The 16,694-nt window shown below is 33.7% G+C and overlaps 1 protein-coding gene across 3 annotated transcripts in view; it reads right to left on the minus strand.

Moving 5' to 3' along the window:
• Window positions 1-2,120: 2,120 nt before the first annotated feature.
• Wee1 (Wee1 kinase) overlaps window positions 2,121-16,694 on the minus strand; it is a 71,266-nt gene continuing 56,692 nt past the window's right edge. For 2 of the 3 annotated variants that reach the window (XM_090395430.1, XM_090395432.1), the window contains exons 9-10: window positions 13,587-13,732; window positions 2,121-3,125 (exon numbers count right to left, since the gene is read on the minus strand). In XM_090395430.1, coding sequence (XP_090251556.1) covers window positions 2,999-3,125; window positions 13,587-13,732 — 273 coding nt within the window. In that variant the 3' untranslated portion in view covers window positions 2,121-2,998. Of the gene's footprint in view, window positions 3,126-13,586; window positions 13,751-16,694 lie in introns of those variants that run through there. The other variant, XM_090395431.1, reaches the window with a different exon arrangement.

Raw genomic sequence — 16,694 nt, forward strand, 5'->3', positions numbered from 1 at the left:
CTATAAAGCGACTAGACTCTGGAGTAACGGCGAAAACTATTGCTTCGGAGGTAGGAGTCAGGAAAAGTACAGTTGGAGACTGGAAGAAAAATCGAGCAGAAATTGAAAAATGGTATGCTGCCCAAGCTAGTGGAAGTGGAATGAAAGTAAGAAAAACGATGCTGAAAGGTAAGCATAAAGAAGTTGAGGAAGCTTTATTTTTGTGGCATGAACACTTAAGAGGAAAAGGCTTGCCTGTTACTGGGCTGATATTGCAGGAAAAAGCATTGCAATTTAAGCGACAAATACATGTAGAAGATTCAGAATTTAATGCCAGTGATGGATGGTTAGATCGGTGGAAAAAACGATTCAGTATTTGCCAGATTACCATAAGTGGGGAGGCTTGGCTGTACCTTTGTTCAAAGACTATCTTTTTAAGCTTATTGAAAAGGAGGGATTTCTGGGGAGCAGTTGTACAACTGTGATGAGACCAGTTTAAATTATAAGATGCTCCCTACAAAAACGTTTGCATCAAAAAAAGAAGCCACTGCACCAGGATACAAGAAAAGCAAGGAACAAGTCACCATCTTGGCTTGCAGTAATGCAACTGGCAACCACAAGCTTACGTTAATAGAAAAATCAAAGAAACCTAGAACTTTTAAAAAACTAAAAAATCAGGAATCACTACCCCTATATTACACATATCAAAAGAAAGCATGGATGAATTCAGAAATCTTTAAAACCTGGTTCCAAAATGAATTCCTACCGACTGTTGAAAAACATTTGAAAGACAACAATTTGCCGAGAAAAGCTGTGCTACTTCTTGACAGCGCACCTTCGCATCCTGCCAATGATGAACTCACAGATGGAGATATCAAAGCTTTATTTTTACCACCCAATGTGACTGCTATTTGTCAGCTGATGAACCAGGGCATCCTTGAAATGCTAAAGAAAAAGTATTGCCGGCGTCTTCTCAGTTCGTTGATAATAATGAAGACTGCATAACCACTCTGAAAAAGATCGACTTGCTAGATGTCATAAAGTGGTTGGCCGAAGCATGGGAAGAGATTCGAAACATATAACTCGTAAAGTCTTGGAAAATTCTTTTGGACCATGAAGGTGGACATTTCAACCTTGAACCCATGTGTGAAACCGAAGTGGAAGATGAAAACGATAAACTTGTTTCGTTGCTCAAAAATGTACCGAGCTGTGACGATGTCAATGCAGAGGACATTACAGAATGGATGTCAAATGACGAAGTTGATGAAATAACTGACGACGATATTGTGGAAATGGTGACACAGGGGGAAGAAGAGGAGGAGGAGGCAACCTTAGATGACAGGAAAAATCTCATCCCACATTCGGAAGGGTTCAAGACGATTGAGGCAGCGCTGCAGTACATTAGTGAGCAGGAGGAAGCGATGCCAGCTGATATCATCTGCTTGCGTAAGTGGAGGGACATTGCGTCGCAGAATAGGGCTAAAAGGTTGAAGCGGTCATCTATCAAGGACTTTTTCAAAAACTAAAAACTAAGTTTTGACTCTTTCATCTTAGGCCTACCTTTTCACATTTGTGTGAAAAGGTAGGCCTAGAACTCTGGCTTTTGTGTTATCCGGCCTGCCCTTCCGCCACATTAGGCCGGATAGTCTAGAGTCTACTGTATGCAGAAAGGTACATTGTGAAAAATAGTCCCACAAACTTCATTTCTTCTACTTCAGATAATTTGCTAAATGTACATTTAACAAAATCATGAAGACTCATGATGTTCATTAAGATAAAATTAGAAATTATAGGCACCAAATACAAATTTAGCATAGTTTATCTTTAAACTAAAATTTTCTGTTTTGAAATCTTGGATTATTTTTTTTAAGTCACCCTCCTTGGATCCCATTTATTTCTGCATTTGTAAGTTCTCAAAATAGTTCCATCTTCAGTATTTCATATCTTGATCTTCACATTTTTTGATGCATTATATACTGTATAACCAAATTTCATTAGTAGGTGTGTGCACTATGTATAACAACTTAGCAGAATTTTTCCAGTTTAAGGAAAACTTTTTAAAAAACATCACTTTATTCTTCAGTGAGAGATAACATTTTAAGCACATTAATAAACTATTCTTAGAGACCATCTTTCTTCTTCTTTCAGTGCTGAGGTACTTTACATTTCTGACTTGACAATATCAATAAACAGTTCAAAAATAAAACTAATTCTGTACACATATTTACACCAAATCAAAATGATCAAAATAGTACTAAACACTTAAAACCAACATTTTCATGCACTGATTAAAAACAATCCTAGACAAACTAATTACATGGCATAATTTGCATTTTTTTTTTAGAGTTGATGCTTTTAAGTAACATTTCCTTAAATATTTAATTTATTTTTTTAAGTTATAATTCAAATGACATAAGAATAAAGAGACATCCTATTCATATTTTAATAGGATGTTAACACAGGCTGTATAGACACAAATAGGCGCCAGTCAGTTTATCACATTATTAATATATAGCTATTTTGGTTTTGGAAAATTAGGTAGGGTTAGACTTTGTTAAAAACATTGCAGAAACAATGCAACAGAGCATTTAAAATGCAGTTGTAAAAAAAAAAAAATTCTTACTATCACATGGTACATATCACTCACATTTTAAAAAGATTGTTAATTGTTTGTAATATACATAAAATTTAACAATCTGACTTTGGCACAATTGGCCAGCAACATCACTATTAAAATATCCCGTATAAAATTCTATCCTACATGACAGCATTCATTAACAACTTCCTAACAGTAGTAAACCTGAGTGAATAACAGTTACCAGCTAAAATCTAACAACAGTTCAAAGCACCTCTCACTTCTGAATGGAACTAACGTAGCTATTTACCTCTATGAGATGCATACAATTTCTAATACACTTTCTTGTAACCTATCAAGTGTATTTGAGATTTAGAACCTAATTAATTAGTTCATATACACAATATTATATCTATCTACAATTTTCTTTTCTTCTTAAGTTATTCAGAAGTTAGTAACACTATTACTACGATTTATCTTTCCTCCAACCATCCTATTTAATTTCTGTACAGTGGAATATTGTTTTGTAGGAAGACTTTGTAAGCATAATGCACCAGCTTCTGCAAGTTGTCTAATGGGACAAAAAAAAAAAAATACATAAGTACACATTCATGCTAATGTGAAATAGTAGGATAAAAAATTTAGTTGATACTTTTATTAACTAAAATTTTACAAAAATTATAATAGGAAAGAAAAAAGTGCATATGTTAAACCAGGCATTCCCAACCCTATGCCCTTGCATGAATTGTTGCGTGCACATCACGCAACAATTCATGGCATGTTGTATGATGCACGGGTTAATGACACATGACGATTATTAAACGCATACAATGTAAAGTAGACGTGCATTCGACGTTGCATTCATTTAACAAAGAATTCAAAAAATTTGCTTGAAAAAATAGATGGTGCCCGTCGCCCTACCGGTATTTTAGAATGTGCTCTAGGAAACAAAAAGGTTGGGAACCCTGTGTTAGACAATACAATGTCTTAACACATGCACCCTTCAAATTCATTTTCAGGAGGCTTCTTCAATGTGACTCCATAAACATGAACACGCATGTGGGAACAATGTAGTTTAGTTAACTGTAACAAATATCTCAGTTGTTTCTTAAACCATCTGCATAACAAAATAGAATTAGTTCATTTTAGACAAATTATGGATATTACAACTGTATTAGAAATAATTACTTTAATTTCCTGTCCATTTCGACTTTCATATTAAGGTATATATATTAAGGTGTGTATATATCTGGAGTATACACATATATACACACAGAGACAAGCTATATTACATTTCAACCATTAGCCAAAGAGACAATGATTTGATCAACGATTATTCTACTGGCCTGACCTCTAGCAAAATAATCATTAAATTAAAAAATAAATAAATAAATAACCACATCAAAGTTATATTCTGTTAATAACAAATTAAGAGAACAATTTCATATAGATAGTTTTATTACAGCAAAAGTGGTGTCCTAATTTAATATGAGTTGTTATATTGGACTACCTCCTATTTATAATTAACTCTTAGACAGAAAGGTTATATGAGTAAAATACGTGCCTTCCATATTCTTGGAATTTTTAGACCATCATTATTGTTAAGATTAGGGTGGTCAATAAGAATTTCACAGACCTCCTTAAATAGATGTTTATACCATGTTTTGGTATGATGTAAACAACAGGTGCCTTTCCAGTCAATTCATTCTCTCTTTGGCATACTGATTGAAATGTAATATAGCTTGTCTCTGCATGTATATATGTGTGTGCGCGCTCAAGATGATGGCCTGAATTTTTTTAATATGATGGTCGAAAGTTGGGAAATAGTAATTATTTCTAACACGGCTGTAGTCTCCATAATTTGTCTGAAATGAATGCTGATCACTGTGTAACACTAAAGGGAAGGAAAATTAGATTAATTAAAATTATAATAAAGGAATTAACTCATGTAAAATATTATATTAGTAGAATTTTTGCCTGAGTATCACGGACATCTTCAGTATATGTATAAAGCTAATTAAACAATAACTGACAATTCCAAAAGGCACCACCCTAAGTAGCTAATGCAAGATAACTAAAAAAGGTCAATAAAATAAATAAATTACATATATATATATATATATATATATATATATATATATATATATATATATATATATATACACACACACACAATTAAAAAAAGCTGGGAAAGATTAGCTGATTTATAAAGTACTATCTTCCACAAAGGGGGATAGATGTAGACCATCGGATCTGTTTAAGTTAGGAGAGTGAAGTAAAGTTTCACATGTTTCTTTATAAAGCCGTTCCATGAGGAACAGACTTTTGTGAAGGACTCTTGTCTTGTTCCAATGAACTCTCTATGTCTAATGTTGATGGCATGTTCTACAAGTCCAGACTGTTCAGGTTCCAAGTATTGAATACAAGACGAGTTCTAGCCAAATAAAAGCAGATCTTCCTGTTTGTCCGAAATAAAATAACCCACAAGAGCAAGGAATCTGGTAGACACCTGGATAACTGAGATGTGAAAGCTTGTCCTTTGGGAAGAAGTGAGAAAGGTGGAGATTATTCTGATTGGTCAAAAGGCAACAAAAATATTTAGTGGTTTTAAAACTTTTGTTATGCATTCACTAATGCCTTGCACATAAGGGATAGAAATATGCATTATTTCTTCTGTATTTGAAGAGGAAGATATATCAAACTAATTTTTTTGATTAGTTTGATAATCAAACTAATTAAAAAAATAATTTGATTAGTTTGATTATCAAACTAATCAAAGCTCTTTTGATGAAAGAATTCTTATATCCATTAGATATATAAAAGAGGAAATAATATATTGCAATTCTTTCTGCAATAGATCGTCTGAAGAACAAAAGGAGTGGGCCTGGTGAACCAGTGTCTTAATAGTTCCTGCCTTTTGACTGGGATGGTGATGAGATTCAGCATGGATATAATGGCCTATGAGTCTTCTCCCTATAGACTGAGAAATGTAGGTTGCCATCTGGTTGGCAAAGAATTGAAAGATCTAAAAAGGCTAATTGCTGATTTAATTCTACTTCTAAGGTGAACTGGATGAAGTGCATTTAATTTAGAGAGAAACTGTTGTAGTTCATCAGAAGAGCCATTCCAGATAGCAAAAATGTCATCTACATATCTGAACCAATGAGTAGGTCTAGGAGAAATGTTATCAAAAATATGTTGTTCAAAGTACTCCATAAAGAAGTTGGCAATAACAGGAGAAATAGAATTGCCCATTGCTGTTCCTTCGATTTGTTGATATAACTTGTTTTTAAAGGAAAAATAACCAGAATGTATTTTACAAAATCAAATATTTTTACGATGTCTGAAGAAAATTCTTGTTGCAGTAATTCAATGCTGTCAGATAAAGGAACATTCCTTGACCATAACCAGAATGAAAAATAACCAGAACATACATTCTGGTTATTTTTCCTTTAAAAATAAAGTTATATCAACAAATCGAAGGAACAGCAATGGGCAATCCTATTTCTTCTCTTTTCCTTGAAACACTTACAAAATTGTCTGAACCTTACCCAATCAGACTGCATGCCAATCTTTACATTTTGGGAAGTTATCACTATTAATTGTTCATAAGTTTATTTTTAATCTATGCATCTTTTAACAATTGTTCCTTTGAACTCTAATAGTGTGATTTATGTTTTGAATGTAGTTGACTGTGTTTCTCTGATAATGTCCATGTAAGTTATTTAAATGTCTAGTACACAAGTTCTCTTAAAACTGTTTATAATTTCACATAATTTAACAGCAGTCAGTAATTTATTAAATGGCAAGCCACAGAATAAAAGAAGTGTTTTTCTAGACCTCAGCTTAGCCAAGGAACTTCACCTACAATCTGCAACTGAGGACCTGATTTATATGGAGCATCTCTCTCTCCCATGCACACACACACATACACACCAGATGTCAGTCCAAAAATACAAAAGGTTGCAAAACCATCATCATAAATTTCCTGATATGTAATCTCATGCATGTTCAGGTTACTATGGCACCACATGATTTACATTATTAATTTCCTATCAACAAATTTCATCCAAATCAGTCTATACTTGTGAGCACTCCAATATTGTGCTATCTAACATTTTATGCTTCTAAAGCACTTCTGACAATCAATCCACCTAGATCTTGGTCTTCCTTTTGGATCTCTTTCTGTCATCTTGGCATCAAACACCTGTTTTGCTAAACACTTCTTCACCCAATTCTACTTAAGTGATGAGACCCTCTTAGATTAGCTCTGTTGACACATTCTTGAATGCTAATGTCAAGTTCCTTTCTAATGTCTTCATGTTAAATGTGATTCTGCCATTGATTCCATCAGTTCACTCCCCTAATTTTTCTCAGAACCCTCATATCTGTTGTCTGTAGTATTTCATCAAGTGCTTTATTTCTAACCCAACTCTCAGATCCATAACATAAAACTGGCTTGAACACTGTCTTGTATACTGCTAGTTTGGTGTTTTGCTAATTTCTCTCTTATTCCATATAAATTTATTCAGCTGGCTATCCACCATACCAACTTTGCCTATTTTCAGATTTAACTTGCCATCTTCACTAAAAACTGTGCCTAAATAGCAGAAATATTTTACTTGTTTTATACTCATTCAGAATGCATCTGAAGTTTTCTATGCTCCTGCCTATTTTCATAGTTTTGGTCTTTTTATTGCCGATTTTCACAGTTACAAAACATAACTTCAAAAGAGATGGAAATTTCAGTCCTATATTTTTTACAATTTCTGTTTACTTCAATAATCCCAGATATTTTAATATAATGTACTAACAGGTTGAAAGAGCAGTTTCTATAATTATTTGTAAGCCTCTATTTCCATCTGGAAATAATGGTGAGTATCTAACTATCGATCTGTTTATTTTTGATGAATTAATATAAATGTAGTATAAGACTATCTGGCTTGGTGTATAGCATCTCCACTCTACAGTGGGATGTATGTTTCTGAACATCTAGGTACCCCAGTGCATTATTATGCTTTGCTTACCAGAAATCTGTAGTGGCTTGAATTCCGTGTTTAGTTTCATGATTATAACTCTTAGCCGACTCACACTACCTATACATTTATAACCTTTAATAACTGAGATTGATATAAAAAAAAATAGCAGAAACAAATCTATTGCTGTCATGGAAACAAAATTCAAGTCCACGAAGCAAACAAGTAAAACTTATCATATACACCCACACACTTGCTCATAATCAGAATTTGACATGATTTCAAAAAAAGTTATCACAGCAAGCTACCAATAGTGAATTATCACAAACTCACTAGCAATCAGTATGTGAGAGAGGATATGAAAGAGTTGTTGGAAGAGGTGATGTGGTGCACTTTGAGTGATTGAAGTTCGATTTTCATTTTTAGGAATCTTTGTGTGGGGCTATTTCAGAGTTGGCTAATCTCAGTATTGATTGCAGTAGCAGTTTTTTCCGTCCTGAAAGTTAAGATTTTTTCGTCTTGCATATAGACAAATTTGTCAGAGAACAAATGCAACTAACAGACAAAAGTACTATTATTTGGCAGTAGATGATTTAAGCAGTGTAGACAGTTGATTACGGTAACAGTGCTATTTCACAATGAGTCCTTTGAGGTGTAACATAATGATATCATGGAAAGAAGCAGAGAATGAGTGAAATGAGACTGCATCACAATAACATTCACGAGAGATTGGCAGGTGTTAATCTTAATTAGAAACTGAAATACTGTACAAAAGAGTTCTGATTTCTTCTTTATCCATTCCAATTCATTACTGTCATACAAGCATTCTTTTTTAACATGTAATCTTTCTCTCTTTATTTTAGCTACTTTTATGTTTAGGTAGGCAGTTTATCTGGAAAAATAGAAAATTCTATTAACACAAAGATCAGACTGGTCAGATCCTTAGACACTGAACAAGGCAATTAAGAAGATCAGTACTTTGAAATGTGGGTCTGGAGAAGGATGCTTTGAGATCCTTGGAAGAGAAAACCAGCCTGAGCATCAGAGATCAACCGAATCTTGAAATGAATCCCTGTAAGATGGTGAAGAAAAGAATCTTCAGATATTTTTGACACATCTCAAGAAGGGAAGGAGAGAACATTGAAAAACTCTCAATGCAAGACAAGATGCCAGGCGCTAGAACAAGAGGAATCTGAATTTGATCTAGACAGATCAAATTCCTGCTCTTACTGGACTAAGGTTGGAGGATGCACTTCGAATGATAGAAGATAGATGGAGAAAATGACTACATTGGGTCACAAGTCCTCAGCCATGGGGAAAATTGACTAAGTAAGATGTAAGCAGCTGCAGTTAGTGACACTTGTGTATTTATTTTTATTAGCATTTTCAAATTGGCACCCTCTCCAAAGGGAAACCAGAAAATTCACCGAATTCAATTAATCAAATAAATCATAAACCGAAAGACAGTTAATTGAATGTAACTTAATCAAACAATTAATTGAGGAAAAAAAAAATCATGCAAATTTTATTGGAATAACTTGTGATGCAGTTGAAGCTCAGCATGTTTGCCCCTTTATATGTATCTACCCTATAATATAAAATGATAAGCCTTTTTCTGTAACGTTTTTTTGTCAAGTTATTTAAAACATTTTGAAACTCAGGGCTACCTTGAGTGTTGAATCTTCACAATTTGAGTCATCAGAATTCAAGGAGAACCGGCCTCCAGAACTCGGGGGGGGGGGGGGCAGAACCCCCCTTGTGTGTGTGTGTGTAAAGGGGATATCATGTGCTGATCCCCTTTATATTCACCAAAATATATACATATATATATTAATGTGTATAGTAATTTTTTTTGAGAGAGATTCTTTTCCATCAATTGTGTATTTTAAACAATCTTGGAAAAGAATATGTAAAAGATTTTTATATCAAGATGGATACTTTATTGCATGGAATCCTTACATTTCTAATTAAAGATACCTATTACTACTAATTATTATGATTAATAGTAGGTGCATTATTATTATTGTTGCTGTATGCCCACAGATGAGAGACCCTTCAACACTCCTGTGCATGTCAGAAGAAGGAGAATCCATTCCGATATTAGGATAATCAATGCGTTTTGTGGGATGCGTGTTTATTATTATATGTTGGAAAATTAGCTTTTCATTTATGAAAATTCTAGTTCTTAAATTGGTAACAATTTTGCTTTACAACAGTGGGAGACTTTAAGTATAAAGTGTGCGTGATTTTGCGTGTTGGTGACCAATTCGTACATCCTTTATTTCTTCTCCCCTTCAGCATGAACTGACTATTCTTGGCACATTGCCAGCCTCAGTTCTATGAAGTGTGGGCATACAATAGTAGTAGTAAAAATAATGGTTATTATTCCTCCTCATCAACCTAATGGGTGGTGGGATAGCAATGCAACATTACTAGGGAATAATTATAAAACATGGTTTCTTATAATAAGAGTACCTGATAATTATTCATGTTGTCATAGACAGGATTCAAACCAAAGTCTTTCAGCTGAAGGGCTTCATTTATACTGACTGAACTATGGAGGCTTTGTTATTATTACTATTATTATTGGCAGCGTTAGTATGTGACGCGCACACACATACACACCAGTTATATGGGATGAATTTTACTCAGACTTGTTATTTGAAATTTTTACAAAAATTTGTCAAACAGTTCCACTTTAACTATATTTGGGGCAACAAAGGGAGTGTTGGAATTATATATTACAATAACTAGCTGACTTAGTGGAATTCGAAGAATCTTTTATTATAACATTTTTGTAAAGATGTTTCAAAATGATATTAGTAATTCCGCTCTGGCTGGATGAAATTAAATGAAATTTTTTGGTTAAGATCTATATTGAAGTTTGTCAGTTTTGATGTCAATATGACCATTGCTGTTGTGAAAAAATTAGGTAAAACAAAATTTGTTGTCTACATATCACTCACTATGAACACAATGAAGCAGTATGTATACTTACAGAAAATTTGTTCTAAACTACAACAAAATAATTATTACATCTCAATAACTATTTACATATGTTGTGTGTATCTTGGGTAATGTTAGATATTGTTACCGAATACTTTTAAACAACAGTTTGCAAGAAAATTAATTTTTCAAGGAATTATGAGAGAATTCACCAAAAAATTATCGGCGATTTTTTTTTTGATCAATGGTATTTGTGCCAAATTGTCATGTGATGAATTATGGTTAGACAAATTGTTTTTATTCCATAACTTACTTTTTTGCGGGGTTTGAATCCTGCCATGGGCATGGATGTTTGCGATTGTCTGTTAAAATACTAGTAATGGTGGTGGGGAGTAGATGGCATTGGTGTAGATGATGCAGTTCGTTGTAGTTGGTGGGTTGAGTGATGGAAATGGAGAGTTGTAGAGTGGGTGCCCTCCCTTGATGAGTCTTTGGACTCCCTGGAGGTGTAGCGTAATAATAATCACTTCAAGAACACACTGTACTCATTACTCTGATCCATCCAAATGGCTCCCTCCCCCTTTTTTTTTTTTAAAAAAAAAAGGAGGGGGTGGAAATTTCAGCCATGGTCCTTTTAAAGGATTAACAGGAGTTCTTTGTTCATGCAGTTTGAATTATTATAGGCAGGTTAGCCATCTACAGAAATAAGAAGGAAAGAATCATCTCCATTTCTTCAACATGGAAAAATCAAAACTTATATCATCACTTAGTTCAGGCGAAGCTAGTTTCTCTAAAGAATTGTGTGAAGAATTCTATATCATTAATTATATCTAAATAAGAATGATTCAATATCCAACTCAAGGATGCAAACAGTTGTCACCTGTAATAGGAACATGTTTTTAGCAGTAGACATTAAACTCTTAAGGAGTTAAGTTAAATAGAATTTTGCATTTTCCAGTTATGTTAATCACATTGTGTAAGTTTTGGTCTGAATGATGCTGGTTAAAATTATTAAAATATTAGCATGGTAATTAAAAGTTACCTATTTAACATCTTCAGTGTCTTAATTTGTGAAAAATACATACATCTCCAAAATGCAAGAATTAATTTTTAATGTTTCAGAGCCTATAAACTACAAAATGATCATACATACTCATGTAAGTATGTACCCACTGCAAAATTTGCACATTTCCCCAACCATCTCTTTCATTGGGCAAGTCTTGTCACAGTCTTGGAGGTAAAACATTAAAGTTTCCTATGTGAATCCTATCCATAAAAGGTTTAAAACTTATTAGTACTGTGAGTGATCTAAGAATTATATACTCAAAAAATTTACATGATGTTCTAACAAGAATTCTAGCTACATGCTGAAGTGTTAGATAATCTAGAAACCTTGCTCTAGAGACCAAATATGATATTTTTTAAACCCCTTTAGGGTACAGTTGTCTTGTACTTGGTAATGAATAGCATTTACCTAAAAGAAACCTAGTTGCATTAGTGTCAAGGGTAAATAATCTAGAAATTCTGTTCCAGAGATCAGATATGAATTTACCAAATAAAAATTTTACATTTATATATTTAATTTTGAACTAATACTACCAATTCCAATGTTCTTTTAATGTAGTAAAATGCCATATTTACTCAAATATAACTCTCACTTTTGTCCCCAGAATTAAAGCTAAAAAATCGTGGTGCGTGATATATGCGCGGATTTTTGGAAACTCAAGTTTTTAGGGAAAAAAACTGAAAATGGGCATGACTTACCAAGAATCTCCTATTTTTTGTCGCAACTTCCAGCCTCGAGAGCAGTTTCCTCATATGCATCATGAAAGTCATCTTCTTTCCCATTATTTCAAGCAAAAATTACCAGTAATTTACAAGACTTCAGATATATAATGAACAATACTTCACAAATGACTAATGAGAAGTGAAAGCAGAGCGCAAAACAGACAGCAATGGTAGGCCAGTACGGATAGAGCAGCTATGAAGACGTGCATATGATTAGTGTGGTATTAACAAAAGATCATGCAACAAAGGCAAGCTGACAACTGTTGAGTTGAAATGCAAATTCTTTTCGACCGAATTCCATAATATCTGAAACTGCCATCACAACATTCACTATATATTTTTTTAGTTTTAACACGTTCATGAGAGAGAGTGGAGTTTTGTCTGTTTATAGTTCCAACAGAACTCATTACAGTTTGTATACTGCTTCTGTGTCGTGCAGGTGGGCTCAACTCACACAAAGTTTCAACCCTTCAGTTGAATTTTAATGCTACTTGTTTGCATGCTGCTTCCGCATCAAGCTGGTGGATAGACTCACACATTGTATGGCATGTTTCAATTTGCGGTAGAATTTTATTTCAAGTTAGCCTTTGTGATCTGTCTTAATGACATCGAAAATTTCAAATGAAATCAAACAAATACTTATTTCATGTAATTGAAAAATTGGACAATAGTTTTTAGTTAGATACTGTGTTTGCCGATGCAACATATGGTTTTGCTTGCATCTATACAGCACAGTTTCTGTGGGAAGGGACATGTGATTCATTAGTCAGTGTTGTTTTTATCCCAGTTGTTGTTTCTAAGTGCACTATTTGTTGAGAAATATATCACAGACTGCAAATGTCTCTGTACCTTATTCAGTGATACACTGAAACTACTTGTTTTTCTTGCATCTGCAGTATAGTGGCTGTTGGGTGAGCGAGTTACTATTGTCCTGACGTGAACGTGTTTAAACTGTTTTTCATGTGCAAGGTATATGCGAAACCTTTTCATTTCTTTTTTCATAAAGTAAAATCAGGGGTGTAAGTTATATGCAAGGGCAAGTTACATTTGAGTAAATACAGTATCAAGTATAATGAGTTTTAATGCCTCATTTGAAGCATCAATGGTATGGAACATTCCTTACCATTCATAAATTTTTAAAGACACTCAACAGGAAGCAAGTTTCAGCACACAAAGGCTGAAACCAGTAACTACTCCTCAAGATTGGCTAAATTTTAACGAATCTTGAGGCTAAAATTTAAAAAGGAAAGATCAAAATGTCATTAAGATAAGATTTTTAATCAAACAGGTGTTAATCAAGAATATAATATTCAAATACTTACCTTGATAACAGTTCATTCTTGAATTTTTCTGCATTTAGTTCTTTTCGTAGCTGTGCCTTAGTTTTATTTGCAAAAGGAACAAGTGCACTATGCTGCACTACTGCTGCAGCAGAAGGTCTGAGTTCTGGATTGGGATGGATCATTTGCTGCATAGAAAAAAATCACTATATAACTTACTGTATGTATGTATACACACACACTGACACACTATTATTCAAAATACATTCCTAAGCTGGATTTCATTTCAAGATACAAAAGAAGTAATGTCAAAGATAAGTACACTATTATATAATTTGTAATAGTTATAGAGTAATCAGTAGTTTTTCTTTCATTATGGAAAAAAAAAGTCCCATTCTTCATGTAAATTATCCTTTAAAAGTATATAAATAAAGTCGAGTTTCCATATTTGCAAATTTATGTTGGTTATCCCAAAATCACGCATCATTATAGAATAAAACATAATACCAAAGTTAGAAAAGTAAAACATGGACCATAAAAAGGAAAGATGAAAAACTAATTCACACAGAAATGAAATTTCTCAGAAAAACAGCTGGATATACCAAGTGGGACCATAAAACAAATGAAGAAATTTTACAATCCCTGAATATAAAACTTTATATTCAGGGATTGATATAAAACTTTATATTCCCCCCCCTCACAACAATATGGGGTGATAAAAACACTATATAACAGGGCAAAATTAATCTGCTCAGATGACAAGGCCCTGACTATAGAACTAAACCACATCCTCAACACTTTCTTAGCCAATGGCTATAACCCCAAAAAAATCCAAAAAATACTAAAACCTGAAAACCACAACCCCCCTCCCCCCCTCAACAATAAAGACTACACCAAGTCTATCACTATCCCCTACATCCAGGGCACCTCTGAAAAAATAACTAATATCCTCAAGAAATATGACCTTACTTCCTGTTACAGACCATATAAAAAGTTGGCATCCCTTATCCGCTCTACCAAAGACCAACCACTTCCCCTAGACCTACCTGGTGTATACCAGGTCCCTTGCAGCTGCAAATTGTCCTACTTTGGCCAAACAGGCAGAACAACAAATATCAGGATTTCAGAACACCAAGACTACATCCGGTTTCACCAGTACAGCCGCTCTGGGCTGGCAGACCATGCCTTAGATACCCACCATAAAATTCGTTGGAAGAAGACAAAAATAATCCATCGCAGCAAGTTTAAATACGAAAGATTATTCAAAGAATCTTCAGCAGCTCTAAAAAACGTTCCTAACCTCAACAAATTTGGGTGCATGAAACTGCCCCAAATTTGGGAGACTTTCATTATGAGAACTTCAGCCCAACGGCCAAGACTACCAAATTAGCCCGCAAGAGGGCACCATTAGGACTTTAGGAACAAAATTAGTGTCTTAATTTCTGCCTCATTTGCTTTGTTAGTTCCTGTAGTGCACATACCATATCTTTATGTTCCTGAAGATGACAATGTGACATTGTCGAAATATAGAAGTGATTCATTAAAGTTATCTTTAATTAATTTACTTTATATGCGTTGTTAATTCCGTAAATTAATTACCAACTACATAAGACAGTATAAACAAAATGGATAGAACATTTAAATTGAATGGACACCAACAGACTACCGAAAATATTATACAGATATAAAATAAGTGGAAAAAGAAGAATCAGGAGACCAAGAAAGATGGCATGAGACTGAAACAGGCCACCTGGCCTAAAATCTATGTTAAGAAGACCATATATGAAATATATGAAAATAAATTTGTAATCTTATATTTTAACTAATTTTAATTTTTTTTTCAGCCAAATAGTTTTAATCCATGAATACATAACTGTATACATAGAGGGATTCCAGTTTAATACATGTACAATACTGTTTCTTTATTTTTATTCAGTTCCTTATTGCTATTCATTGTTTGTACTGATGTCTTATGATAAGTAAGACATCGGTCTTACTTATCATAAGACATAAATTTATGCAAAAATATTTGCATAAATTTATTTTTACTGTGGTGTTGTGTGTTATTACATTGTTATGGGTACTTCCTCAGGTGTTATTATACAAGGAAATCACACATTTTCAGTTTTCTGTTACTTGTGCTGTGCTTGTATGAATATCTATGTTCTAAATGAACCACGGATATTCATATTTTATTTTATTTAGAGATATTCATATCTAAACAAAGTGCATCTAGTGATGAACAAAATCCTAAAAGGGCCAAGAAAGTGTGAATTCTAGATAAATGTTGAGAAAGCCTCACATATGCTGCCATAGGAAGCGTGTTTGTTATCAACGAAAGTACGATACGTAAGAAAATAAGGAAACAGATCAGAAGCATTGCAAATTGTGAATTCTTAATGCTAAATACGTGGCTTATGTAAATGATAAAATTATGTTAAATATGGAGAATGCACTGTACATTTGAATCAGAGACTAAGATAAGAAAAACTTGTTTGTGGACATGGGAATGATTTTTGCTCAGGCCTTCGTTCTTTACGAGATAGAAGCAGCAAACACCTGTGCCAGAAGCACTACAGAAAGTGCTGGTTCTAAAAATTCAAGAGGAATTATTCACCCCTTAATGTCAAAATTATGGACAAGTCTTCTCCAGCTGATCATGAGGCTGCTAAAGCCTACCTTGTGCAATTCAATAAGCCAAAATATATACCTCATTCAGTAGAAGAGGTATATATCTGAGCAAGTTTTCAATACCGATGAGACTGCATTATTATGGAAGAAAATATCTCACAGCTGTCAAACAGAAAGCCGAACCAAAAGTCTTGCATTCAACCAGCATTGCTTCATCAGTCTTTTACTGATGAATACCTTGGTGCATGCCTTTTTCTTAACCATGTAATAAATTTTGATACAGTATTTTTTGAAACATGGGTCTCGAATGTTACCCATTATTGTAAAACACAATTAAAATCTGATTTTAAAAGAATTTCATTTGTCCTGCACACAGATTTAAATAAATCCTACTAGGTTTCTGATGTGCAGATTAAAAAACAAAATTTGTCAGAGTCACATGAATTTTCATCAAATCAAAAATGAAATTTAGACTAATTTTTGAAGACTTAACACTGAATAAGTTGCATACTAAACCCA

Source organism: Typopeltis vanoorti, chromosome 7 (assembly GCF_054136105.1).
Source record: "Typopeltis vanoorti isolate ZY-2024b chromosome 7, IOZ_Tvanoo_1.0, whole genome shotgun sequence".
Lineage (NCBI taxonomy): Eukaryota > Metazoa > Arthropoda > Arachnida > Uropygi > Thelyphonidae > Typopeltis > Typopeltis vanoorti.